The sequence below is a fragment of the Emericellopsis cladophorae genome, assembly GCF_022114955.1.
Source record: "Emericellopsis cladophorae strain MUM 19.33 chromosome Unknown NODE_1_length_1489480_cov_119_871856, whole genome shotgun sequence".
NCBI lineage: Eukaryota > Fungi > Ascomycota > Sordariomycetes > Hypocreales > Bionectriaceae > Emericellopsis > Emericellopsis cladophorae.
The window spans coordinates 1,287,346-1,312,698 of record NW_026250926.1 but is presented as its reverse complement, the minus strand read 5'-3'; the positions used below and the strand labels follow the sequence as shown (position 1 = coordinate 1,312,698).

At 56.0% G+C, this 25,353-nt stretch overlaps 7 protein-coding genes across 7 annotated transcripts; 3 read left to right on the top strand and 4 right to left on the bottom strand.

Annotated features, from left to right (window-relative positions):
- Positions 1–1,149: 1,149 nt before the first annotated feature.
- On the top strand, positions 1,150–3,612 carry J7T54_006307 (metallopeptidase; the record flags this gene model as incomplete). Its single annotated transcript, XM_051506078.1, has 4 exons — positions 1,150–1,434; positions 1,493–3,137; positions 3,226–3,419; positions 3,487–3,612. 4 exons carry the CDS (start codon positions 1,150–1,152, stop codon positions 3,610–3,612), a joined length of 2,250 nt encoding a protein of 749 aa, XP_051366824.1.
- A 403-nt stretch (positions 3,613–4,015) lies between these two features.
- J7T54_006306 (DNA polymerase epsilon subunit D) lies at positions 4,016–5,244 on the top strand (the record flags this gene model as incomplete). The annotated part of the gene is made up of 4 exons (XM_051506067.1): positions 4,016–4,261; positions 4,367–4,500; positions 4,641–4,759; positions 4,844–5,244. 4 exons carry the CDS (start codon positions 4,016–4,018, stop codon positions 5,242–5,244), a joined length of 900 nt encoding a protein of 299 aa, XP_051366823.1.
- Positions 5,245–6,119: 875 nt separating this feature from the next.
- Positions 6,120–7,750, bottom strand: J7T54_006305 (uncharacterized protein; the record flags this gene model as incomplete). The annotated part of the gene is made up of 3 exons (XM_051506056.1): positions 6,120–6,475; positions 6,532–6,942; positions 7,003–7,750. The coding sequence occupies 3 exons, from the start codon at positions 7,748–7,750 to the stop codon at positions 6,120–6,122; spliced, it is 1,515 nt and encodes a 504-aa protein (XP_051366822.1).
- A 6,128-nt stretch (positions 7,751–13,878) lies between these two features.
- J7T54_006304 (uncharacterized protein) lies at positions 13,879–15,540 on the bottom strand (the record flags this gene model as incomplete). The annotated part of the gene is made up of 1 exon (XM_051506044.1): positions 13,879–15,540. One exon carries the CDS (start codon positions 15,538–15,540, stop codon positions 13,879–13,881), a length of 1,662 nt encoding a protein of 553 aa, XP_051366821.1.
- Positions 15,541–16,169: 629 nt separating this feature from the next.
- Positions 16,170–19,173, top strand: J7T54_006303 (uncharacterized protein; the record flags this gene model as incomplete). The annotated part of the gene is made up of 2 exons (XM_051506033.1): positions 16,170–16,271; positions 16,423–19,173. The coding sequence occupies 2 exons, from the start codon at positions 16,170–16,172 to the stop codon at positions 19,171–19,173; spliced, it is 2,853 nt and encodes a 950-aa protein (XP_051366820.1).
- Positions 19,174–19,331: 158 nt separating this feature from the next.
- J7T54_006302 (Nuclear GTP-binding protein-like protein) lies at positions 19,332–21,017 on the bottom strand (the record flags this gene model as incomplete). The annotated part of the gene is made up of 2 exons (XM_051506022.1): positions 19,332–20,944; positions 20,990–21,017. 2 exons carry the CDS (start codon positions 21,015–21,017, stop codon positions 19,332–19,334), a joined length of 1,641 nt encoding a protein of 546 aa, XP_051366819.1.
- A 564-nt stretch (positions 21,018–21,581) lies between these two features.
- J7T54_006301 (uncharacterized protein) lies at positions 21,582–23,937 on the bottom strand (the record flags this gene model as incomplete). The annotated part of the gene is made up of 3 exons (XM_051506011.1): positions 21,582–21,802; positions 21,856–23,735; positions 23,933–23,937. 3 exons carry the CDS (start codon positions 23,935–23,937, stop codon positions 21,582–21,584), a joined length of 2,106 nt encoding a protein of 701 aa, XP_051366818.1.
- Positions 23,938–25,353: the final 1,416 nt, after the last annotated feature.

The following is a 25,353-nucleotide window of genomic DNA, read 5'->3' as shown; positions in this document are numbered from 1 at the left end:
CACCTGCTGACCTCCTCTCATGTGGGGGCCAAGTCGTTTCAGACACGACACGGACCGCCAGGGCCCAGGAGCACAGCTCCAGCTCGAACCCTGCGCGCAGCCCTGCACGAGACGAAACACGTTGTCGACACAAGCGGCCTTGTGTCTCTTGATGAGACACTCATCTTCCTCGCTTCCCTTTGCTATTCAGAACGGTGTACACGATGGGGATGGAGATGGAGATACCCAAGATCTTGGCCGACAGGGAACCAGATCGTATGATAGAGAGGACATTGAGGAAGGGATTCCTACTGCTGCGTCGTCGACGATGAATTCGGCACATGCGTTCAATTAAATTCCAAAAACATATTGCTACTATACAACCCCGGTCCTTCCCATGGAATCCTGACAGAACACTGGTACATGACGGCAAAATGCAGCCCTTGCGGACACGAAATATGTTTTCCACTGCAGTCAGTAAGGTGTCTGGCCATTGCCGGCGTTTTCAAAGGTGACTCATGAAGTCTCAGCCACCGATTGTACGATGAGTTTCATCCCGCGTGTCTATCCCCCATCAAGCCGGCAACTTACCTCGACTTACCCGGTACCAATTAACAGGCAGCTGAACACTCGGCAATCTGGTCACCTTGACCTAAGTTATAACTGTCTAGCACGCTTCGACAAATGGTCCATGACTCCTTATGCCAACATGAATTTTTCGCCCAGAACGTCCAAACACACACACACACACACACACAGCCATTGACTGCGTCTCACTGCAACAATGCGTTCTCGAATCCTCGCTCGTCCTTTCGGAGAGTGGCAATTCCTAATCGGGACACTGGATACCAGGCAACCACGGCAGCCTTGCGGCCCTTGCCAGGGTCAACGATCCAGCGACATCACAATTCCGTTGCCAACGTGCAAATACAGACTCAAAATGCCCGTGAACGCGCACAGCCATGCGTTCCCGGCCGCGCACCATTGTCCTAAACCCAGAGCGGACCCATGCGCTTCCTTCACGCTCTCTCGCGATCGAGGCCTTCAGTTCACAACGCCAAGACCCGCGTCTGCCTAAATAGCTATGTCCACTACTCTCGCCTACAAAAACAGAGGGCATTCCTTTCGCAGACAGTTCTGTCTCGACTTCATCACAGTTGCAGCAGCAGAATGGACTACGACATAGTTTCCAAACCGAGCATGTTTACCTTTGACAACATTGCAGACGGCGAGACGGTGCATCAACGCGCCGTGCTCGTCACAGGCTCCTGCCAGGGGCTCAACGCCAATGAGGAGACGGTCAAAGTCCTCACCAAAACGTGTCCGCCTGGCCATAACATCACCTTCCCGGAGAATGTATGGCCTGTGAGTAATGAAGGATACTTCAAAGCTCTGGTCCTTGTTTCTCCCGGCGAGAATGTCGTTGCGTTTGGCGCGGGTGCCCACGAGGCAGAGGTAGGTGCCCCCTTTTTTTTTCTCGACGAAGAATCGTCGCACTGACGGACTTGTATAGTTGCGCCTCACTTATATCCCACTGACACAGATGCCGCCTCTGCATCTCGCTGTCCTAGTTGGCCAGGACTCGCCTCTGCTCGTTGACTGCCCCCCTGCCAAGCACGCCGCTCTCTCGAGCGCACACTCTTCACTCGACGCTGCCGTGGCCAAGTTTCGCGTCACGGCACTCATGTGGCAGGCTCTCACGGCGTCTGAGCTGCACAATGCTGGTCTTGGTCGCCGAGCCTTCCGCCTCGAGGAAGAATGGGGCGTCAACACGCTCAGCAGAACGGCGGAGGAGAAGATGGGGCTCGTGATCAGGGTGCACCTGGTCAAGAGCAGCAAGACGGTCAAAGAGCTGCGCGATAGCCAGCTGGCACAACAGAACCCCAGTGCCCGCCGAGCCAATGACCTGCACACGATCTTCAAGCAGGATTTGTATAAGTACGGTGCGCCCTTTGTGGCCGAGGCGAAGCCCATCGTCGCGGGTCTCATCCTCGATGCCAAATACGACATTGGGCAGGATCTCATCCTCGCCCATGCGGCTCTCGGGTCGCATGACCCCAAGGGCCTCTCGCTGGGTATCTTTGGCAGCCATTTGGCCTACTCGTGGCCGCGGTTCGTCGAGGAAATCCCTTCATGCCTCCTCGACACAACACGCCCCGGTGTCACTGTCGGCAACGACAACAACGAGTGCGAGTCCATGTGGGAGGCCTGCACGGTCGGACAGGGTGCTTTCCTCCACGAAGTGGGCCACGCCTTTGGCGCGCCGCACTCCACTGGTATCATGATGCGCGGGTACTCCCGTGACTGGGCCGTCTGCTTCCTTGCCAGGACGGCCAAGAGCAACAAGACGGGGCAACAAGGGATGCATGTCCGCCCGGACACGCGGCACGCCTGTACGTGGGATCTGGAAGACATGCTGCGCTTCGCGAACCAACCCCAGTTTGCCCTGCCACAGGATGAAAAGGTGTCCCGGGAGCCGGCCGAGATCAAGTTGGAGGAAGAAGACGGCAACGAACCATTGATTGTTGTCGCAACTACGTCAAGTCTTGTGCGTATCATACTGGATCAACAGGTGGTGTACAGCCCCATGCCCAGGGAGCGGACGCAGAGATTCTCGTGGAAGGTCGACACTCTCCGGGCCCATTACGATCGCACCAAGCCACTCGAGTGCCAGGTGCTCACGTCCAACGGCAAGAAGGTGACCCAGAACATCTGGCAGCTGCTTTTACAAAATTCCTACGTCCGGATCCCTGACACGAACATCAAGCTCCTCAAGAAGTCGATCGATGCTCGTGGCAGCGGTGGCACCGAATTTTGGTCGTGGACCGTCATGCTCAAGAAGCGCGCACGGGACGGGCGCCTGGTCGCGGCCAACAAGATCAACCTCGCGGTGGGCTGCATCCTCGACGGCGCCGAGGTGTACTACAAGGACGGCACCAAGGTCCCCTGCTCGAAACGGTGTCCCCACGAGTCGGAGGAGTACATGGGCGGCCACCAGGCGAGGAGGCTTGCCCTCCCCAAGGGCGTGGAGATCACAAAGGTGGCCGTGATCAAGGCTGGGGAAGGCAACCCGTTGGCGGGCTTGAGGATGTGGCTGAGCAACGGGGTTGCCATGGGGGCCCTGAACAAGGATCATGGAGCGGAAGTGCGCTATCTCAGTGAGTCAACCCTCGTGCTGCTGCTGCTGCTGCGCGGTTGTTTGATATCTTCACGTGGCGACCCGGACACTAATAGTCATCTCTGCAGAACCGGGCGAGGGGCAGGTCATCGTCGGCTTTCACGGCTCCAGCGACAAGGGCAGCGGGTACTGCTACGAGTTTGGCATTGTCACGGCACCTAAGGGGCGTCAGCTCCCCGACAGCGTGTACGACATGCCCGAGCTCAAGAACGAGTACAAGACAAGAAGTGTGCGGCAGCCCATGGCCAAGAGGCGCAAGATTGTATGTTCCAGTCCTTTAAAGGCTATTGTATCAATGAAGTGGAAGTGGGCCAGCTGACAAGAAGCAGGAAGCGGACCAGCAGTCTGTCACGGAAGGCGAGGAGAGCGAGGAGGAGGATATCAGTCAGGATGAGGATACCGGTTATGATGATGATTTTGGGACCGAGTCCGAGTCCGAGTCCGAGTCCGAGTAGAGCTCGAGCGAGTCTACTTTCTCTGTGGTGGTCCCATGACGGGCGTCATAAGAGATTCAGTACTCTCAGCTACATGTTCCGTCTTTTTGAATATAATTCACCATGCCATCTTGCAGGTCCATAGGTCTGTTAATGCACGCGGACATGCCCCACCAACCACTTAACGCGGTCTGGCGGGGCCACCCGCGTCGTGCAGCTCAGCCAAACGCGTCTAGTCTCGACTCTCTGACATTTCAACTCAACGACTGTCGCATCCGCATTCATCACCACCAACGAGCTCCTCGGAATTGACGACTGCCTGCTTTTTGCCTCATCCTGCGTCTCAATCTACGCCACGTAGACTCAAACGGACCCTTTGCGCCAGCCACGCCGACCACCCTCGCCTGAACAGACTGAGCCCACAATGCCTCCTCGCAAGTCCGACCCAGCAGGACCGGCTGCGCCGCGGAAGTCAGACGTCTCAACAGCTCGATTCGCGCTGAAAGACGATGTACAAGAGGAAACACCATCACAAAGCGACCAGCCGGCGCTAGCGCACGTGGAACCCGCACCCACTGCAGCGCCAGCAGCAGCAGCAGCAGCCGGGACGCCCACAGAGTCTCATCAGGAGGGCGGCGAGAAACGCGACAAGGACACATACGCTATCGAGGTGTGCATCTCCCCTTTAATAAAGACCTCTCAGTTGATCCAAACCTGGTAATCCCAAGTCGTGTCACCGCTGAGCTGCGTGCTAATCAGAGGGATAAATGAGTAGGACCTCTCACTACCGAAAAGCATCATCACCAGGCTCGCCAAGGGCGTGCTGCCGCCTAATACGCAGATTCAAGCCAACGCCGTACTGGCAATGAGCAAAAGCACGACTGTCTTTGTCAACTATCTAGCTTCATAGTGCGTTACCCATAGTTCCCCTACGCAGAATCTGCCATTGTACGCTGCGTTCTGTCGGATGGACGGACGTGGGAGTCATGTCGGGGATGTGTGTGTGTGTGTGTGTATTCGAATTGAATCAATGAGCTGACACTCCACAGTGCCAACGAGCACACAGTCAACGCCAACAAAAAGACAATCTCACCAGCCGACGTCTTCAAAGCCCTCGACGACACAGAGTTTGGGTTCCTACGCGCCCGCGTCGAAGCCGAATTTGCGAGTACGTTTCTCTTCCTGCACCTTCACATAACCCTTGGTGCTCTCACTTCATTCTACATGATCATGTACTGATGCACCTCACCAGAATTCAACCAGATACAGACGGAGAAGCGCACATCGTACCGCGCCAAGGTCAAGGCGTCCAAGGGCGCACCAACCGGCTCCGCCGACGTCTCCATGACCCAGCCCGGTGGTGGTGGCGGCGATGAGTCGACCACCTCGCTACCGGAGCAGCACACCAGCAAGAAACCGCGCATGGACCCCACAGTGTCCGCGCCGGAAGAGCACGAAGACGATGCCGAGACGGAAGATGAGGCACCCGTGCCAGAGGACGATGACGAGGACGGTGACGATGTGCCCGAGGATGAGGACAATGACGAGGACGAGACGAGGGCAGAGAGTGTGGATGAGATGAGGCTGGATGACGGGGACGAGGTGAAACAGGCTCAGAGAGATGAGGCCTTGGATGGGGAGGAGAGTGATTGAGAACAGGAAGGCAGCTACGGCGGCTACGCCTGTGCGTGTCACATATTGGACCCATGTAGGACCACCACGTGTGGCAGCTTCTGCACGAGAAGTCGTGAATATGAAGTCGCGCAAAGGGGTTTCCTCGGCACTCGACATTGAATGTACCGTGGCGTGGTCATAGTAGGATCAGGTTGCGATCCAGCGATCCGGACAATGCAACCACCCTATTGTCACGGTCCCCCCCCCCGGGCGTCGTGCTCACTGGGAGTAGGTAATGGGCACGTACGTGTATGATGGCTCGTCATCACAACATGTTGTCCTCCCATGCTTCCACTATCTAGCCCAGTGCAAATCGCGCAGCAAGCGTAGTAAAATAGCATTGGTTGACAAGACCGCCCAGCATAGAGCTACACAACTAGACCAAGATGCGGACGTTTGGTTCCGTGCTCACAAGACAGAACGCTGCAACAAACAGGATCCAGGTCATAAATCGACAATCTCGGGACGTCAGAAATAATAAACAACCAAGAAAAAGACTCGCATCTCGAACAAGACCCAAGGAAGCGTGTATTGTCCAAGCCATCTGACTCCTGCACATTGAAACAAGAAAAGACTTCAGTCCAAGAGCGAGGCCCGTCGGGCCCCGGAAAAAACTACCATATAAGACCATCCAAGAAGAAAGAAGAAAAGCAACCACCCTAAATCCGCAAAAGAAGGGGTATCAAGAAGTAATCCAGCCACACAAGAGGTCAAGTCTACAGGTAAAGAGGCAGGAGGTCACTGACAGTTTGATCAGCAACCGTCATCCGCCATCCGCTGTCTCCTCGCCACAATGGCTGTGTTGTTGCCAGCCAAGACCGAAAAGGCCGACTGAATCGTGGCTCGGCCATGAATTACTGGGGATGGTGTTGCTGATTCTGCTGCCACCATTGCTGCTGCTGCGAGTGCTGCTGCCCGGACCATTGCTGTGGCTGGGTCGGTGACCCCTGAGGCATGTAGCCTCTTGGGGTTTGGTCAGCAGGGTAGATGTTACCTGCCCCGTATTGCATGCCGCCCATGCCAGGGAATTGCATGCCCTGCTGCATTTGACCGCTTGGCTGGCGGAGGTGTGGTGCCGGCGACTGCGACGCATGCTGGGGCTGCGTTGTGTAGCTGCCGTAGCCTTGCTGCTGAGGGTTCGACCACATGGCCTGGCCAGGCTGGTAGCTGTAGTTAGGAGCACCTTGGCCGACACTGCCTGTGGATCCAGCTGGGAACATATTAGCACAACCATTTATTTCTTTGTCACGGCAGACGTATACGTACATCGCATGGGCGGCTGGTTGTGTGCATGTAGCGACTGCGTATACGGCGGGTTCGTCATCATCATCTGGGGGCTCTGCGATGCGATTGGGGGCTGTGTGATGCTGCTAGCTGTGGCGTGAGGGGACGTCGTGGGTCGTGATGTCGGGACGGTCGTATCGGACGCGACACCCTGCGCAAGACCGGAAGACGGCTGCTCGTGAGGTCGTCGCCAGCTTCCTTGAAGGTAGTCGGTGCGCATGTCGCGAGCCTGGTTGATGGAGCGGCTGAAGTCGTTGGCGTGCGTGGCCTGTGAGCCGATCTCGCTGAGAGAGGTAGGCCGAGTCTGATCTTGATACGGAGGACCGGTAATCTCCTGGCGAGGTCCGCCCTTGACGATGCCGCTATAGTCACGAGGCCGCGTGTCCATGAGTTCTGATCCGCTAGTTAATCCAGGCATCCTTGGAACGGTTCCGTGTGGTGCTCCCATCATACCTGGTTGAAGAATGGGAGGCTGGGGAGGGCCTGCAGGAAACGCAGCCGGGTTGTTGTTGTAGACAATCTCCGTGTGGGCACCGGAAAGCATGGCATTATTCTGCGCCTCAGCTTGCTCCCTCGCCTTGGCTGCTCCTGGCCGTTTCTCGCCGGCTGCATCCAATTCTGTAAATCCTTGTTTGCGCGCTTTCTGTTCCCAATAATCATCCCGCACCCGTCGTCCACCCTCGATCACTCTGCTGCCGAACTGCCGAAACATGGAACGCGCTGTAACGATAGCGATCTGCCTCGAGCGGTAAGAAAAGGGCAAGATCTCCTGCTGTACCAGATCATCTTTCTCTTGCTGGGTGGCAATGATCTTGAAAAGAGACCGGTTCTTGTTGAACAGCAGGTACGAATCACGATACCCCAGAACTCGCGCACACTCGGTAGCCAGCATGAAAAGCTTATCCCCGCGGTTAGGGACGAGGAAGGTGCGGCAGCGGTACTGCCTGTTCCCCAGAAGGGTCCCGTTTGCCATCACCTTCTTCTCGCCAAATTCGTCGATCTCGCGAGGAATATACTCATCATGCGCCTCGTTCAGTTGGTCAGTCGTGTGGTCTCTGACAGTGGGCAAAGCCTTCACAGTCTTGGCTGCCGGTTTTGGCGCCGGCGCAGCCGGAGCTGGCGGCGGCACATAGGTCTGCGTCGCTTGAGGAGGGATGGTATGATCCTGCCCCTGTGTGTGGTGTGGCGGTAACTGCGACATGGTCGATGTTCTGTGGTGTCCTGATGGGCCGCCTAACGTGGCGTTGCCAGACGATACAGGTTTCGCAAGGTTCCGTTTGGGAGATCCTGAGTAGCCTAGACATGTGGTATCAGCCAGTGCTCGAACTGTGAGTGTGCAAATCAGAGTCGAACAATATTAGCCAGGGCAGGAAGAAGAAACGCGAAGAGCTGTCGGACGTGCTTTGCACGAACAAATCCGTGTTAGCTTCACTTGAAGCCTTGCCGAGCAGTCCATTTCCGAGCCAAAGCCTGTCGTAAAGGCAGACGCCAGTCAATTCAGGTTATAGCTCAGTCTTTTGAGTCGAAACCTTATGCCATGTTGCAGCAGGCAGACCACATACGCAGCTCAGGTACCGGCGCTCCGGATGCCACATGCTTTGGAGCAAGGAGCTGCGGCGACGACGAACCTGCAAAGATTATTAGTATGGATTACAAATTTCATATCAACATAAACACAAAATGGCTTCAGCTAGCCGGTACGAATAAGATGCATCTGGCCTTTATCTAGTTTATAGCAAGTACATGGAGCCAGGCGGCTGTCCGACAGCGACATCATATATGACGTCTTGACGTGGAACAGACAGGGATATAGGTAAAAAGTGAGGTCCGGGATGGGGCCCGGGCTGTGATGGGCACAGGCCCCGTCTTGGAGGCCGACGACATACAAGACCGGGCCGGGAGGAATGGCGATATGGGGTGGGACAGCTGCTGCTGTGGTGGTGGAGGGGTGGAGGATGTTGAATGGGATGGTGGTGAGGGCCTGGGCTAACACATGGCAGGAGAATAAAAGAGTTAGGTACTCACCAGGTGAATTGAGCGCGGCGGGATCAATGGTGCCACTATCGGCGCCGTCACGGCGGGCGGTATACATGACGGCTAGGAACGACGCAAGCCGACGGTGATGTGGAGGTTGACGATGTGAAGGGTTGGCGACGTGTCGTGTTATAGTTGGGCTGGTGAAACCTGGGGTATTGACGATGATGCAGCACATGGGCAGGCATGAAAGACCTCCGCAGGATCAAGCGTGCATACAATGAACAGCTCCTAAAGCCGACCCCGAGGCTGGCAAGCCAGAAGCAACCAGTCGGTGTTGGAATATGTTGGCCCGACCCAGCGACAAGGCCGCTGCAACGGCTAGACGCAGGCCGCGAATGGGTCCGGTCCGATGATGGTGGGCACTTGTGGTGTGGTGCTTCCCCTGGGTGTGTGCGCGTGCGCGGCAGTGTGTGTGGAGGCGCATACAGCTGCTGGTGCTGCAGCGAGCTATAATAGACAACATTGAAGAAGCGGTTATAACCCAACGAAACACCTCGACACTTGCGCGAAACGCAAAAATTGTCTGTCAGAGTCGTTGTAGCAGCAATGCTAAAGCACCTTGGCAAAGCACATCACTGCGCTCGTGCGTCTGGCGCGACCAAGCCTGACATGGCCATCGATGACAACTGATGACGACGACAAAGAGGTGGCAGGAGGGATGAACCCAGGCTGTTGGGATCATGCCCAGGGGTGGATGCGACCAAAGAAAAAAAGCCAGAAAACCGCGTGGACGGGGGCGCCAAGATGAGAGAAGTGTTAAAGCCATGACTTCTGGCCGCCTTGAGGAAGGCGGATACGCAACGCGATGGTAGAACTAGGAAACGCGGGACTGAGGCGGAGGCGCAGGAGGGGAGAGCGGAGGAAGTAAAGAACGGAGATGGCTGTTTACCTTTCAAGACGGTATATCCAATGGGACAAGAAAAAGGCCGAAAGACTGTGAGTAGAATATCAATATTTGGTCGAGCGTTGAACAATGCGCGTGCGCCCGCTTCTGTGCGTGTGACGATGACGATGGTGACGGTGGGAGAGCTGAAGTGACAATGAGAAAGACGATCCAGCGAAAGATTCTGGTTTCGCTATGGTTGCCAAGGTATATATTCTTGGGTAAAACATGAAGAGAGGGCTTTGCGACTTGCAACGAAGGCGAGTCAAGCACGCGCGACGATGCGGCGCAATGGAGTTGATGGCAGTGATCACAGTGGTGATGATGATGAGGGTGGCGGTGCCTGGGGTGCGACCGACGATACCGCTGAAAAATGCAGACGATGGTAGGGGCGTGAAGTACATAGCACTTACCTCGAAAGTGTGTGCTTCTGCGGACTTTCGAGTCGCGCTGCCCCAGGGTGCGATGTGTTTTCTGTATGAACGACCGCGACGCAATACGATGCGATCCGGTACGTAGTGTTGATGATGGATGGTGGTCGCTTGGATGGTGCACACGCGCGGTGCTTGTGTCGCAGGCAAGCACGCGAACTTGTGGAGAAGCTCGGAGCGCAAATGGCGCCTTCTTGTGCTGGGCTGGACCAGCTGAGCGACAAACGGACAGAGCTTCTCGCGTGGCTGACCTTGGAGAGTTGGACTGACGATGGTAAGTATTGATAGAATCGCCGCGCCTAAAACAGTTGAGACTGGCTAGTCGCACCAAGAAAGACGATCGCTGCGAGGCTCTTGTCCCGAAGCGTGGTGTGGTGGTGGTGGTGGTGGTGGTAGATGATGGTGGTGTTGGTGGAGAGGAGAAGTCTGGCCCTGTGGTGACCCTGGACAGGGAAGTGAAATGGGGTGTAGCTGAAGCCTGAATGGCATGCGCTGGGTCGAACGGAGCGATCGGGTTCCGTCTTTTCTCTTTGAAGCTCGAAACGTTCCAAGACAGAGATGGCTTGTTGGTAGGTAGCGATACTCGTGCGTGCGTCTGCCTGTGCCGCTGCTGGCAATTGACACCGTCGAACTGGGCGAACCGTTACAATGACCGTTACGAATCGCTACGAATCCAAGCCTGATGGCGAGCCAGGTGTAATTAGCGCCGTGTTCTTCGGAACTGGGGTGCCGCTAAACTTGGATAATCAAGACGACATTGAATCAGCATCCGCTGAGAACGGACTTCGCCACCAATGACTTACCCGCGAAGTGATTGTAGCTCCAGTCCCTTAATGATTATCAGCGCTGGTTTAGAGACGGTTTGGCAGCATTGGCGTCTCGCGCTGCAACGAGATCGCGATGGAGCCCGACTCCGTCAATGTGAATGAAAGTCATTGCATGCATGGGCCGAATGAGCCTGATGTCTGAATGTGGGAAGACGGAAATGGATGGGCAGTTGGGACTTGGCAGCCAGGCCAAGGCAGGCAGGCAAGCTAAGGTACAAGACAGGCTTGTGGAAGGCACGGACTCAGGCAAGAACGACATGGACCACTCATGTCGCTGGAAGTATCGCATTGCATTCACTGAGCGGGGGACTATTAATATGCAGGTCGTAATCCGTGAGCAATAGCCAGTCACGCACGTTGAGTGCGCAGTGCAGCAAGAAACTGCTGGACTTTGAAGAACATGCGATGTACTACTAATAATACTGCGTGGTTAGCAGAGGCAGCTGAATTCGTCGTCTGTAATCTGTGGTTTCTTAGTTAAAATCGCTGGGACGAAGCACAGATCGTCAAGCCTACACGTCCTCCATTCAATGTCCCACGCATGCGCTCCGAAACGCTCCGACGAATCAGATTCCCAACTCAGACTTGAACGGCCGAGCTTTGGCGGAGCCATGCGATGCCCAACCTAGACGGCTGATTGGGCACCCGCGGCGGCCGCCAATCACCTGCGCCATCTTGATGACATCGATGCAAGCCAGTTCTCGGTCTGCACCGCTGCGGTTGAACATCAGCTTGCAAATAGACGTACATTACGCACGAATTAGCAAGCGCCACTCGTAGGAATAATATGGAAGGAGACAAACCTCCTTCACTCATATCAAGTTCGAAATTGGCTCCCCAGTGCCCCCAGCGCTCCATGCATCGCCATCAAGCTTCTGCATGGCATATGCAAGTCAGCCCTGATAGAATGATACCCATATGTCTGCCCATTTATCTTAAATGCAATGCATTTTGCATTTGCAAGCAAGTAATCACGAGCTCGTTCATGTATCATATCGCGTTTAGGAATGAATGTGGTAATAAGGATTCGCATCTCAGTGGCTTGACTGGTGTGGTTCTGGACTTCGAGCTATCTCTAGATAAACTTCGTGATAAAGAGCTGAATACCTGCGCGAAGCACAAGATATGAACTACTTAACGACAGTTTCTTACTCAAAAAAGGATCCACCAGTGATCCATCCACATTTACGTAGCCTTGCGTCCAGCATTTACAGATGATGCCGTTGAGCGAAGCTAAAAGAGGTCAGTCCGATTTGGCCTTTTCCTTCTGCCTGTACGCTTGGGAACCTGTCGTAGTCTCGTAAAATAATGTGTGAAGAGCAAGGAGCTCACTTGCAGTCGAAATTTAAAGGTCCTCGGGATGACCTTGACTCGTCTGTTTACTGTGATAGTATATAAAGGGGTCTTGGGCCTCTTGGCCGTTCCTCGAAGGGTCCAGCAAAGTCCCGAGGCTTTGTTCCGCACCTGATGACAGCAACAGGAAGATAAATGCCGTGGTGCTTACATGTACCTTGCTAAATATTTTATGTTTACCGTCTCGTATCTCGACCAGACCGTCTACAAGTTGATACTGTCGGACCTCGGTGTGAGCGGTTCGCGCCAGTGGATAGGGCAACGGGATCGCAAGTTCACATCCCCGCATGTTTGTTCAGTCGCCGGAATTGGCGATGGCGTCCAGCCAAGGTTCCAGTCAGCGAGCCGTGTTTCGCGTCGCTCAGCTATCCTGCAATGATAATGTACTCCACCTGTGATTAGTGGTACTAATCGCTGTTCTCTATACGGAAGGACGGGAAACAGTCCTGAACCTGAGGCTGCTACCAAGTCCATGCCGCAAAGAATCCGTCATGGTCCCTCGATGCGGACCTTGGGCGAGCATCAACATCTCCGGAAGCGGTGGACACCTCCAGTCTTTGGCAGTGTGACCGAATCTCAACGTGCAAGCACCACAGTGATGACAGCCTTGATATGAAGCAGGTCATCATGGGCGGCCGCATGGCCCCGAGTCTGCAGTAGTGTCGCGCGCGCGTTTGTGTGTGTGAGGGGCGAGCGACGGGAGCGATCGGCTGCCGACCCCAGACCAGGGCTGACGCCAGGCATGAACCATCATCTGTCTAGGACCTCCGTTCAAAACGGTGCTGGTTCAAAGTGACTCACAACCGCGTTCGTCATGTGAGACGCTTCTGTTCGGGCGTGTCTTGCTGCGGGAGTCGCATGGTCATGCGCTCACGAAATGACCTACGCAAACGTCGACAACGACATCATCAGTTTCTCCTCTTCCTGTTCCCTGCGCGTTCCTACGATGCGGTGCTCGATATACGCGAAAACCGCATGCATGCACGCAACCTGTCTCTAAAAAGGGTTGAGTTCGTCATCTCACTGCTGCCTTGTGCAAACGCAACGACGTCAGCTTTCAAGTTCCATGTCCCAACACGAGCATCTCCATCTGCTGCGCCGCACCCGCGTGTTCGTGGTGTCCAATCTCGCCGTTCTCCGACCAACAACGGTCTCGTGTTCGAGGAGTGTTCGGATTTCCGGGACTTTGCTACCTTACGGTTAGTAGCCACTTTTCCACCAGGAAGATAGATTTGAATATCCAGATTTTTAAACGGATGTACCTATAAGTAGTGCCTCATGAAGACTGAGCAAGTCTAGGAAGTTCCGACAATTAAGCCTAGCCACTAATTACCTCACCTTACACCTTAAGGGTGGATCCTTCCATATAAACATGAGTAAAGGAGCTTTTGTAAAACTTTATCGTCTCTAATGGTTATATAGAGATGTTGCCTTTATGTCTATTCCCGCCGTCCCTTTACGCTGACGACATATTCGTCGGAGTACCGACTCAGTCTGGCCGAAAGGGTGAGTGTTGTTCGAAATATCGGCTATCCATTGTCCCGAAAACCTATTCTGGAAACATGGCAAATCGTTGCGAGAGACGCTTGGTCTCGCCTGGCAAGGACACGGGCTAAAAACACCAAGATACGGCGCCTTACTTTCAGTGTAGAGTTTTCGAATGCAGAGCAATTCAAGCACGTCCAGTCTTGACACGTGCGGAATTGGAACAGCAAGATAATGATAGCACGACTTGAGAGATTGGCTTGCAAACTGCGAAGAGTAGTCCGCTGGATTCAATGCTACCAAGGCGGGGAACCTATGTCTTATCTTTCAACGTCGGCTTCTTGGGCTCTTCTCGGAAAACGGCGCTGCTCACATCCGCGAAAAATCCATGCTTATTTGCCCTCGCTGCATTCCGAACCCAACGGGGGCAGCTCATCCATAGCTCGATCCTCCCCGTCTCCAATCCCATCCCCTCGTACATCCCACCATCTTGTCCGGAGCTCACCGCCTCGTGCCAGTCCTTCAACTCGCCCAAGAGCTCCACGCTACTCGGGTTGCCTTCGCGCCAGGGGTCCATCTCCTTCCACTCCCAGTTCCAGTCAGCGGCCAGCTGCTCGATTCCCAATGCCTCTTGTCGGCGCAGAATGTCTTCTGCGTAGTAGTCTCCCCAGCCGTGTAACCCGGCCTCGAACTGCATGGCCGAATCTGGTACTACGCCAGGTAGGTTTATGATTGCTTCAAAGTCCTCACGATAGTTGGCGGCGATGCACGCTCGCAAGCAGGCTGCCGCCATGGTGGGACGGAGCTGAGCGAGACGCGGTATGACCTGGCGCTGGGGCATTGTAGGGTACCAGATCCAATATGGCAGCTCGTCGTCTGGCACAATCCATTGTCCTGCCTCGTTGCGAGCTATGACGTGGGCTATGTCATTATTCATGACACGACGGGCGTGTATCGCCCGCCGTAGTGCCTTGATATCGCTTGGGTGCCGTCCCACAGCAAGGACAATGCTATCGTTCCTTGCAAGCCATGTCGCCATAAAGGTGCTGTGGTAGATGCCGCGCAAGAGGCACTTGAGCTCGGCCTTAACTGGCCAAGGCCGACGCAGGCGAGCATAACGATCGACGTTGCCCATGTATGCAGCCATGAGAATGAGCAGATGTTTATTCATTGTGGGCAGATCAGGTGGCAGAGGGCCGTCGATAAGGTCCATCTCTGCAGAACCAAGTGCTGCCGGTTTCGGGGAGACACTTTTCTCGGCGATGCCCCAGTCTTCGCCGATGTTAAAGGGTCTCCAATGCGCAGGAAAGTCGGCGGAATACTTTCTAGTCGACTTCATGCTGGCAATGACGGCCGTGTCGGCGTTGAGTTGTGCACCAGCACGAGGAGAGGTGCTGATTTTTCGCGTATAGTCATCCATGACCTTGTAGCGGGTTGGCATGGCCATGATCAAGTGGTAAATCTCCCGCGCGCCCTGCACGCCCCCGTTTTCCCGCGCCTCTTCTGCGATGGACGTATCTGGAAGAAGATCCAGCTCGCGATATAGGTCAATGTAGCCACCCACCGCGCACGCTCGCCCGACCTGGTACTTCATGCTGGGGTATTGAGTGACTAGAGTCCTATATGTGTCCTCGGTAGCTACTTCGGGGTGCCAGATACAGTATGGGAGGCAACCTTCGCCCATCATGTCCTGCCCTGGAATTTCGCCGCTCATGATGAGCCTCGCGTTGCGAGCTCGCGCAAAGACGTTTTGGGCGCTGCTGTAAGCGCACAGATCAGCGAGCTCGGGAAGACGCGCAAGGTCAAGGTGTCGACGGATCCCGGCCACAAGCGCAAGCCGGACCACATCGTTGCCGAGATGCTGTGGTAGCGAGAAGCCACGCAGCGCTGCAGAGCAGTCAGGTCTACTGTACGTGACACGCTCAAGTCGTGCTGTCAGCGACGACGGGCTGGGGTGAAAAGACAGTGTCGGCATGGCTGGTGCTAATGCTGACGCTGAAGGTGGGGAGGGAATGGATAAAATGGAAAAGAAGTAGCGAAGCCATGATTGGAACGGATTCCGTGAGGGTACGGGTAAGCAAAGTACATGTACGAGCAGTATATTTGCTTCGTGGGGCCAGCTCGAGGGTCGTGCATGTAGTTGAGGACAAGACAACGACGCATCTTCGGAGAATCACTCGCTGACTCGGACAGTGAGATTCCCTATCTAATCAGTCCTTCGCAACGTATGTGAACTACCACAAGATGCGCATGCGCATGATGACTTGACGCTTCAAATGCGTACATGGTGTGTACATGTACTTGGTGTGCTGTGTATCATTTACCAGCGTTGGGAATTTACGCCGACAAGCCCTCGGTAAAGCCGCGCGAGGGAAACTTTGGATGAGTCAACCGCATCAACGCCTTTGAAAAGACCACGAGGATGTATTGAGTCAATATCACGGTGACCGAAGCCTTTGTTCAAAGTCTCCGAGATACGCTGTTATCGATAAGAACTAGAGTGGGTCCCTTCACTTTGGTCATCATCATTTTCATTGCCTAGTAAAGCTCGTTGCAAACTCACTCATATCACATCCTCACAAGGTCTGCTGGGCCATCTGCACAATGACGAGCTTAAAACGAAGTGCCGAAGGCGATACCTTTGGGCCCAACATCTCAAACAAGACATACGTGCGGTCCACGCGGAGTGGCAAGGTCCAGAAGATCGTGAGAGAAGTCTATCTCCGAACCGATATTCCATGCTCGTCGAAGCTCTGCAAGGCATGTTTGCAGAGCGCACCTCGAAATGCAGCCAATGAGGGTAATGTGTGTCTCAAAAATCTCTGGAACACCGTTGACTGACCTGTTGCCAGTCCAGCCTTTTGTGCTCTCTGAGAAGCCAGCAGGCACCAAGAGCTTCCCGCAAGGCCACTATCTGATGCCAGACACAAATGCTCTCCTCAACGCGATGGACTTGTTTGAGCAGAGCTCCTCCTTCTACGATGTCATTATTCTGCAGACAGTGCTCGAGGAGCTACGGAACCGGTCGTTGCCGCTGTATAACCGTCTCCTCGGCTTGACAAAGAGCGAGGACAAACGCTTCTATGTCTTCTTCAACGACTTCCGCCAGGAGACCTTTGTCAACCGCGACCCAGACGAGACCGTCAACGACAGGAATGACCGCGCTGTGCGACAAGCTCTAAAGTGGTACGGGCAGCATCTGGCACAGACCAAGGCGAAGAACATCCCCGCTGTGGTCATGCTGTCCGACGACCAGGAGAACCTACGCAAGGCCAAGGCAGAGGGCCTCCACGCCGCATCGCTGAGACAATACGTGGAGACTCTGGAGGACAGTGATAGACTGCTGGACATGGTCGCCGACGTGCAGAGCTCCGGCGGGTTCAGGAAACCAGGGCAGATGCTGTACCCCGAGCACTTTACAACATCGAGAATGATGACGGGTGTCAAGGCAGGGTTGATGCATCAGGGTATCTTCAACGTCTCGCCGTATAACTACCTCGAAGGGTCCATCAAGGTGCCTGCTTTCCCCAAGGCGCTTCTCGTGCTCGGTCGCGAGAACATCAACCGCGCTGTCGACGGCGATCTAGTCGTCGTGGAGGTCCTGCCGCAGGACCAGTGGAAGGAACCCTCTACCAAGATCATCGAGGAAGAAGCCATCACCAAGAACGAGGGTGCCGATGCAGAGGAGTCGCAGGATCTTGTGTCCGAGAAGGAGCGCAAGGCTTTGCAAGAGGAGGTCAAGAAAACGCACAAGGTCAAGTCTGAAGGCGGACCTCAGCCCACGGCCAAGGTGGTCGGCATCATCAAGCGCAACTGGCGCCAGTACGTCGGCCACATTGACCCTTCGTCAGCTAGCAAGGGTTCCACGCAAGGGCGACGCATGGACAACGTCTTCCTCATCCCCATGGACAAGAAGATCCCCAAGATCCGTCTGCGCACCCGCCAGGCGTCGGAGCTCATGGGCAAGCGTCTGCTCGTAGCCATCGACGCATGGGAGAGAGACTCGAGGCACCCCACAGGACACTTTATCCGCTCACTGGGTGAGCTCGAGACCAAGGCCGCCGAGACAGAGGCCCTGCTGCTCGAATGGGATGTACAGTACAGACCTTTCCCCAAGACCGTCCTCGATTGTCTACCTAGCGAAGGCCATGGCTGGAAAGTACCCGCCAGCACGGACGACCCTGGCTGGCGCGACCGAGAAGATCTCCGGAACCTCCTCATCTGCAGCATCGACCCCCCCGGGTGTCAGGACATTGACGATGCCCTGCACGCGCGGAAGCTGCCCAACGGCAACTTTGAGGTGGGCGTGCACATTGCCGACGTCTCCCACTTTGTCAAGCCCGCCAACGCCATGGACACGGAGGCCAGCATCCGTGGCACCACGGTGTACCTCGTTGATAAGCGCATTGACATGCTGCCACCCCTGCTCGGTACCGACCTTTGCTCCCTCAAGCCCTACGTGGAGCGCTACGCCTTCTCCGTGCTCTGGGAGCTGAACGACAACGCCGACATTGTCAATGTGCGCTTCACCAAGTCTGTCATTGCCTCGCGCGAGGCCTTTAGCTACGAACAGGCGCAGCTGCGCATCGACGATGCCTCGCAGCAGGACGACCTGACAAACGGCATGCGCATGCTCCTCACGCTCTCCAAGAAGCTCAAGCAGAAGCGCATGGACGCCGGCGCCCTCAGTCTGTCGTCGCCCGAAGTCAAGGTGCACACCGAGTCGGAGACGAGCGGGCCCATTGACGTCAAGACCAAGGCGCTCCTCGATACCAACTCCCTGGTCGAAGAGTTCATGCTGTTTGCCAACATTAGCGTCGCCGCCAAGATTTACGAGGCGTTCCCGCAGACGGCCATCCTCCGTCGCCACGCCGCGCCGCCCAAGACGAACTTTGACGAGCTCTCCAACCAGCTCAAGGTCAAGCGCGGCCTGGAGCTGCGCTCCGATTCGTCCAAGGCTGTGGCCGATTCGCTGGATGAATGTGTCGATCCCAAGGAGCCCTTTTTCAACACCCTCGTGCGCATCATGGCCACGCGCTGCATGATGAGTGCCGAGTACTTCTGCTCCGGCACCCAGTCGTACCCCGAGTTCAGGCATTACGGTCTCGCCTCGGAGATCTACACCCACTTCACGTCGCCCATCCGTCGCTACGCCGATCTCGTCGCCCACAGGCAGCTGGCCGCGGCCATCAATTACGAGGCCGTTCACCCGACCGTCCGAAGCCGGGGACGTCTGGAGGCCGTGTGCAAGAACATCAACGTCCGCCACCGCAACGCGCAAATGGCCGGTCGCGCCAGCATCGCGTACTATGTCGGCCAGGCTCTCAAGGGCCAGGTGGCCGAGGAGGACGCCTTTGTCATGAAGATCTTCAGCAATGGCTTCGTCGTTCTCGTGCCCCGTTTCGGCATCGAGGGCCTCATCAGATTGCGAGACCTCGCTGAGCCAGAGCCAGACAGCGAGTTTGACGCGGAGAACTACACGCTCAAGACCACGGGCAGCAGGGAGGTGACTGTGGAACTCTTCCAGAAGGTCAGGGTTAGAGTCCATGACGAGAAGGATGAAATGACGGGCAAGAGAGGCGTCAAGATGGAGTTGATTAGTGCATAGACGTACGTGGATACTACAAAAATCAAAGAGTCACAAAGAGGAAATACAACGGAAGAAATGAACATCAAGAAGAGCCTGTTTTTTTGCCGGTGAACCTAAACGCCAAACTCGTAAAGAAGTCATGAGCTACTTATGCTTTCCCCCTCTCCATTCTTACTCTATTGCTCCATTGCACCGTCTGCCTTGAAGGCGTCGTCACCCCACAGCCCGTCGAGCTTGAACTCAGCCGCCCACTCCGTGACAATCAGCTTCTGGTCCGCCATGGAGACCTCTTCCCCTGAGTCAACCTTGTCAACCGGCTTGGCCGCCGCCTCGGCAGACGACTCGACCGGCAGTACAGGGGGCTCGACCCAGCCCTGGATGCGGCCGTCTCTCCAGTCCGTCACGACAGCCATGGCTGCGGCGCCGAGGTTTGGTACACCGCCGCGCCCGAGCCTGCCTCGTTTCCGCGCGACTTGCACTAGGAAGTCTGTTGTCACGTCACCATCCGCCTGGTTCGGCATGAGGGCCGCAATGTCGTAGACATTCAACAGCTTCTGCACGAGGTCCGGCGTGGCAGACAACCTCTTGAGGAGCAGATTCACAGCCGGGATGGGGTCGTCAATCTGCTTGGGGGGTACGGCGTTGAGGAGCACCAGGTTGGCGTGCGCCTCGGTGGCGTTCTTCACCGACACCAGACTGCCCGTCGACGAGGGGAACACGACACCGGGGGAGTCGAGGAGAGTGAGCTTGCTGTCAATCTTGACCTGGCGAATGCTCGTCGTCACACCCGCCTCGGCACCCGCGGGGCACGCCCTGGCCGCCGAGGCGCCCTTGCCACCCATCCTGCTCAGCAGGGCGTTGATGACAGACGACTTGCCCACGTTGGGGTAGCCAATGACACCGACCGACACGGCGCGCTTGAGCTGCCTACTAGCCGCGAAGCTCTTGAGTGCCTTGAACAGTGCCGTCGACGTGCTCGAGATGGTCAGGTCGCGATGGTTGAAGGTGTGCGCGTTGGGCGCGGCGTTGGACGCGCAGAGGGGCAGGGTCGGGAAATACCGTCGTAGGTAGACCAGCCAGTCCCGCAGGACCTTGGGCGGCACGAGGTCGACCTTGTTGATGACGAGGATCAGACGTTTACCGCCTGACGCAGCAGCCATGACGCTCCTCTCGACGTCCCTAGACCGTGTGCCCTCGGGGTCGCGCGCGTCGAGCACATACAGGACGACGTCGGCCTGCTCGACGACTGATTTGAAGACCTTGTCGTACGTCTTGCGCGAGGACGCCTGACCGGCCGTCACGCGGTTGTCTTCATTCTCCTCCTCGTCGCTCGACTCGTCCTCCATCACATCATCGTCGGCCAGCTTGCGGTCATAGTCCTCGGCCGCTCGTCGCGCGCTCGCAATCAGCGCCGCCATGGGGTTGCTCTCGTCCACCTCCATGTCCATGTCCTCGTCCTCTTCAGCCTCGACGTCGTCGCCCTCGACCACGTCTTCCAGGATTTCCTCATCGCCCTCCTTGGCCACGCCTGTCTTGGCCGCCTTGACCATCTCCTTGCGCCTCTGTGCCTCGGCCGCCTTCTTCAGCTTGCGCTCCTCGATTTCCTCGAGCAGCTTCTCCTTGTAGGGGAAAAGGTTGGGGATGCCCGGGTCCTTCTTGAGCTTGGAGCGCCATTCGGGATTCTTCTTGGCCTGCTTGCGTTCCTTACGTTGTTTGGCCAGCGAGGCTTTCTGGATCTTGTTGCGAAGGCGAGTGGGCTTGCGCTTCGAGTTGGGCTCTGTGTCGTCAGCTTTTAAATTCCATGATTAGAATGTCCGTGGACCATATCACATACTGCCCGGCTTGTTCACTGTGCCTGCCATCGTGCTGTTGCGACAATGACCTTTTGGTTGAGTTGGAATACTTTACTGCTGGCGGTGGAGCAGCAGCCTTGGAGGTGTCGGTCGCTCAAAATTTTGGGCGAAATCCCAGGTGGGATGTTGCATTCTGCCGGTTCATGGGATTTTTTGGGTGCACACCGCCCTTGTCCCACTAAAGGACCCCCGGGCCGTCTGTCGTTATCAGTCGTGCTCGAAGCCTTATCTTATCTTCGCTTATCGCACATTGTCGTGATGTTGCGTGTCTCACGGTCTCACCATTCAATGAATCAGCCATTTCACTTCGATTGAACCAGTACAGTATCGTAGAATCGTTGCATCAAGATTTACAGGGATTAGTAGCCCTCAAGATACATCCGTCTAAAGAGCCAACATCGCTGTGCATACCAATACCAAACAGTGTCCCATGGACGACTGGACATTTTGCAACCGAACTCCGTCTTTCCTCCCAATAATGAAATACATCCCGCCACAGAAACCTTGTGCCCAAATGTTCCCTAGGTGGAACGGTCGACGGCCAGCCGTCGGGTGCGAGACGCCGTGCCACGCTTACTCGACAGTGACCGACTTGGCCAGGTTACGGGGGAAGTCAACATTGAGACCCTCGAGAACAGCCAGCCAGTAGGCAATGAGCTGGAGAGGAATGACGTTGAGGAGACCCTGCAAGCAGTCGACGGTGCGGGGGATCTCAATCTTCTCAGCCTCAGAGGACTTGAACTCCTCGTCGTTAGGGTTGCAGATGACAATGGGCTTGCCAGAGCGGGCAATGACTGATCTTGTTAGCTAATGGCATAATACGTTTTAAGACTGCCGTGTAACTTACCCTGCTGGTAGGCATTGAGCGACTTCTTGAAGAGGTCGTCGCGGGTGAGGATCATGATGATGGGGAGGTTCTCGTCGACGAGAGCCAGGACACCGTGCTTCAGCTCACCAGACATGACGGCCTCGCAGTGAAGGTAGGAAATTTCTTTGATCTTGAGCGCACCCTCAAGGGCCGTCGAGAACTGGCTGCCACGTCCCAGCACGAGGAGCGACTTTTGGTTCTGGAAGGTGGCCTTGCACAGGTCCTTGATGGCGCTGTCCTGCTCCAGGATCTGCTTGATCTGGCCCGAGATATTGGCCAGGCCGTCCATAATCTCCTCGCGGCGGGCCTTCTTTGAGGCACGATCCTCGCTCAGAGACAGGGCGAACATGACCATGGCGATGAACTGCGACGTGTAGGCCTTGGTGGAGGCAACACCGATCTCGGGGCCGGCGTTGATGTGCACACCGCAGTGGGTGAGGAGAGAGATGGAGGAACCGACAACGTTGACGACACCGACGGTCAGCGCGCCACGCTCCAGGCAGTAGCGCAGGGCCATTAGCGAGTCGGCCGTCTCGCCAGACTGCGACACGAAGACGCAGGTGTCGTCACGGAAGACGGGCGCCTGGCGATCGAGGAAGTCGGAGGCCAGCTCGACCGCGATGGGGATCTCGGCGAGCTCCTCGAAGATACCACGCACAGCCATGCAGGAGTGGTAAGAGGTACCGCAGGCAATGAATATGATGCGGCGGCACCTGCGGATAGTGGGCAGGTAGGAGCGCAGACCACCGAGGGTGACGGTCTTGTTGGCGGCATCGAGACGGCCACGCATGGTGTTGACGACGGACTCGGGCTGCTCAAAGATCTCCTTCTGCATGAAGTGGTCGAACTTGCCCTTCATAATCTCCTGGAGCTCCAGCTCAAGAGTCTGGATGGTGCGGACGTTAGAGCTACCATCGGCCTTCTTAAGACGGTGAATGTTGAGGGAGCCCTCGTGGATATGGGCAATGTCGTCGTCCTCGAGGTACATGACCTTCTTGGTGTGCTCGACAATGGCGGACGGGTCGGAGGAGAGGAAGAACTCGGTGGGCATGGGCATGCCGTCGTCCGTCATGAACGCGCGCGACTGCGAGCGGTGGAGGAGCGACTTGTCGGGGGCGCCGAGCAGGCTGGGGTTGGGGCTCAAGAGTTCCGAGGTCTTCTTGATGGCCACATTGTGGGAGGCAGCCTCGGCAGGGAGGGCCGACTTGTCGTCCGAGTACTCGACGTCGACAAAGTCCACCTTCATGCGGCGCTCGGTCTTGACACCGATCACGAGAGGCGAACCCTTGCGGGCGGCGACAACCTCGTGGGGGTAGTGGACAGACTTGACCAGGAGACCGTAGGCACCCTCGAGCTCCTGGATGACCATCTTGGCAAGGTCGGTGAAGCCGATCTTGGGCTGCTGGTCGTAGATGTACTTTGTGAGCTTGGCAATGCACTCGGTGTCGGTCTCGGTCTCGAAGCGGAAGCCCTTGCTCTCGAGAAGGGTCTTGAGCTCCTTGTAGTTAGTGATGATACCATTGTGCACGACGGTGAACTCCCAGGTGGGGTCGGAACGGTGAGGGTGGCAGTTGGTGGTCGAGGGGGGGCCGTGGGTAGCCCAGCGGGTGTGAGCGATACCAGCATGTGAATCAAACACCTGCTCGAGATCGATGTCGGCCTCATCAATGAGCTTCTTCAACTTGGCGACCTTGCCGACCTCCTTGAAGGCCAGCACCTCCTTCTTCTTGTCGCCATCGACTGCTAGACCGGCAGAGTCGTAGCCACGGTACTCGAGGCGGGAGAGACCATTGACAAGAGTGTCGAGAATGAATTTGCGGTCCTTCTCGACCAGGTAGTTGATGTAACCAAAGATACCACTGTCAAGACGCCTGTGTCAGCCAAGACGTCCTAGCTGAGGAATTGGCCCATTGCTTCCGCCTCCTGCCGCCCACCGCCTCCTCGCCGCGCTGTGCCCTCTGTTTCCAAAGTGCCAGGCAGGTGAGAGCGGGGCAGAAAGGCGGTGGTGCCGCTGGATCGCAGGGTTGCAGTGGGCGGTCAAGATGTGTGTGCTTACCACATTGTGTCTCTGTATTCAGATGATGGCGGAAGTTTCGCAGTGGAATAGAAACGAGCAACCAAAGATCGGTCGTCGAGCGTGAGGACGACAGAAGCGGATCTGGCGAGAGGGTATCACAGAGAGGTAGAAGCGAAAGTATGGTGAAGGAGGAGGAGCAAGGCGAGTGAGATAATATGATGGAGGGGAATGGACGGCAGAATCAGCCTGGAGGGGGGGGCAGGAGAGCTTGTTCATGTACTCGTTCGAGCGAGCCCGCTCCAACATCGAACGCCGCGCTGAGATCAGCATCATGTGGATCGGCCCATGCAAGCGCCCTGGCAACAGTCTGGGTAAGGCATACATGTACAGCGAGTTGTTCGCGTTCGGGCCTGGCAAGCCTCCCGCGTGTCTGCGGTGCGCGACTCGAAGCCCACCTGCCTTCAGTTGGCTCAAGCTAGGCCTAAGTGCTTGGTGGGGTCCAGTTGCACAGGGGCACTAGACTCCCCCTGAAAGAAAGCCGGTGGAGGGGCGCAGCATCGGGCCATCAGATCTGGACTCCAGTCCTCCATCCGTCAACATCAGCCTCATATCTTTTTTTGGATTTTGCGGCTGGAGCAATTCTGTTGTCGTCGCTGCAATAAACAATCCACTTGTTTAGTGGTCATGTAAGTTTGGTCGAGGTCAAGTGCAATCGGGTTTGCATGATTGCCCTAATCGGCCGAGTGCTTTGGATGTTGTCGTGGGCAGACAGACCTCAAACAAAGTGGCTTCAAGCTTGAAACCATCGACATCATGGTCGTTTCCCGGCAGGGGGGTTCTCAACCAATCTCTGTCCATCAACAACAGCGGAACCTAAAAACCTGACCAGCGTCAGTTGCCCAGCACCGCTTGGGAAGCCAAGGCAACGAGCAGAGCTAGACGCAGTGTCCCGCAAACAATGACGCTATCGGACCTTTGCCGAGGACAAGACCGCCTGAATCACGAGCATGAATTTTTCAATTCTTCCATGGTCTTTAGTCCGGTACGCCCTGTGTATATGCTGAACGGTGTAGGTACTCCGTACTGTATCCATAGATCACAGCCCCACGGCGGGGAATCTCGACGATCCACCCCTCAACACGAGACTTTCCTCGGCGTACGCAACACCGCTCACGGAGCAGGTTCCGCGTCGGGAAGATGTTATCTCGCGGACACGCAGCTCCAATTCTTGTGGCTATTTCAACTGTCTTGTGTCCGCGTAGATGTGCTTTGTTCTGTCCTGTACGGGAGACGGGTTATCGCTTGCTTCAGCCATCTGCTTGAGCCAGCTCGAGCCTCACGTACCTACCGTTGCACACAAACCACAACACCGCATCTCCTCGCCCAACCATCGCGATTTCATGTCTTCGTATTCCACCTTTCCCCTGCTTATCATTTATTAGGGACATGGATGCCAGGAG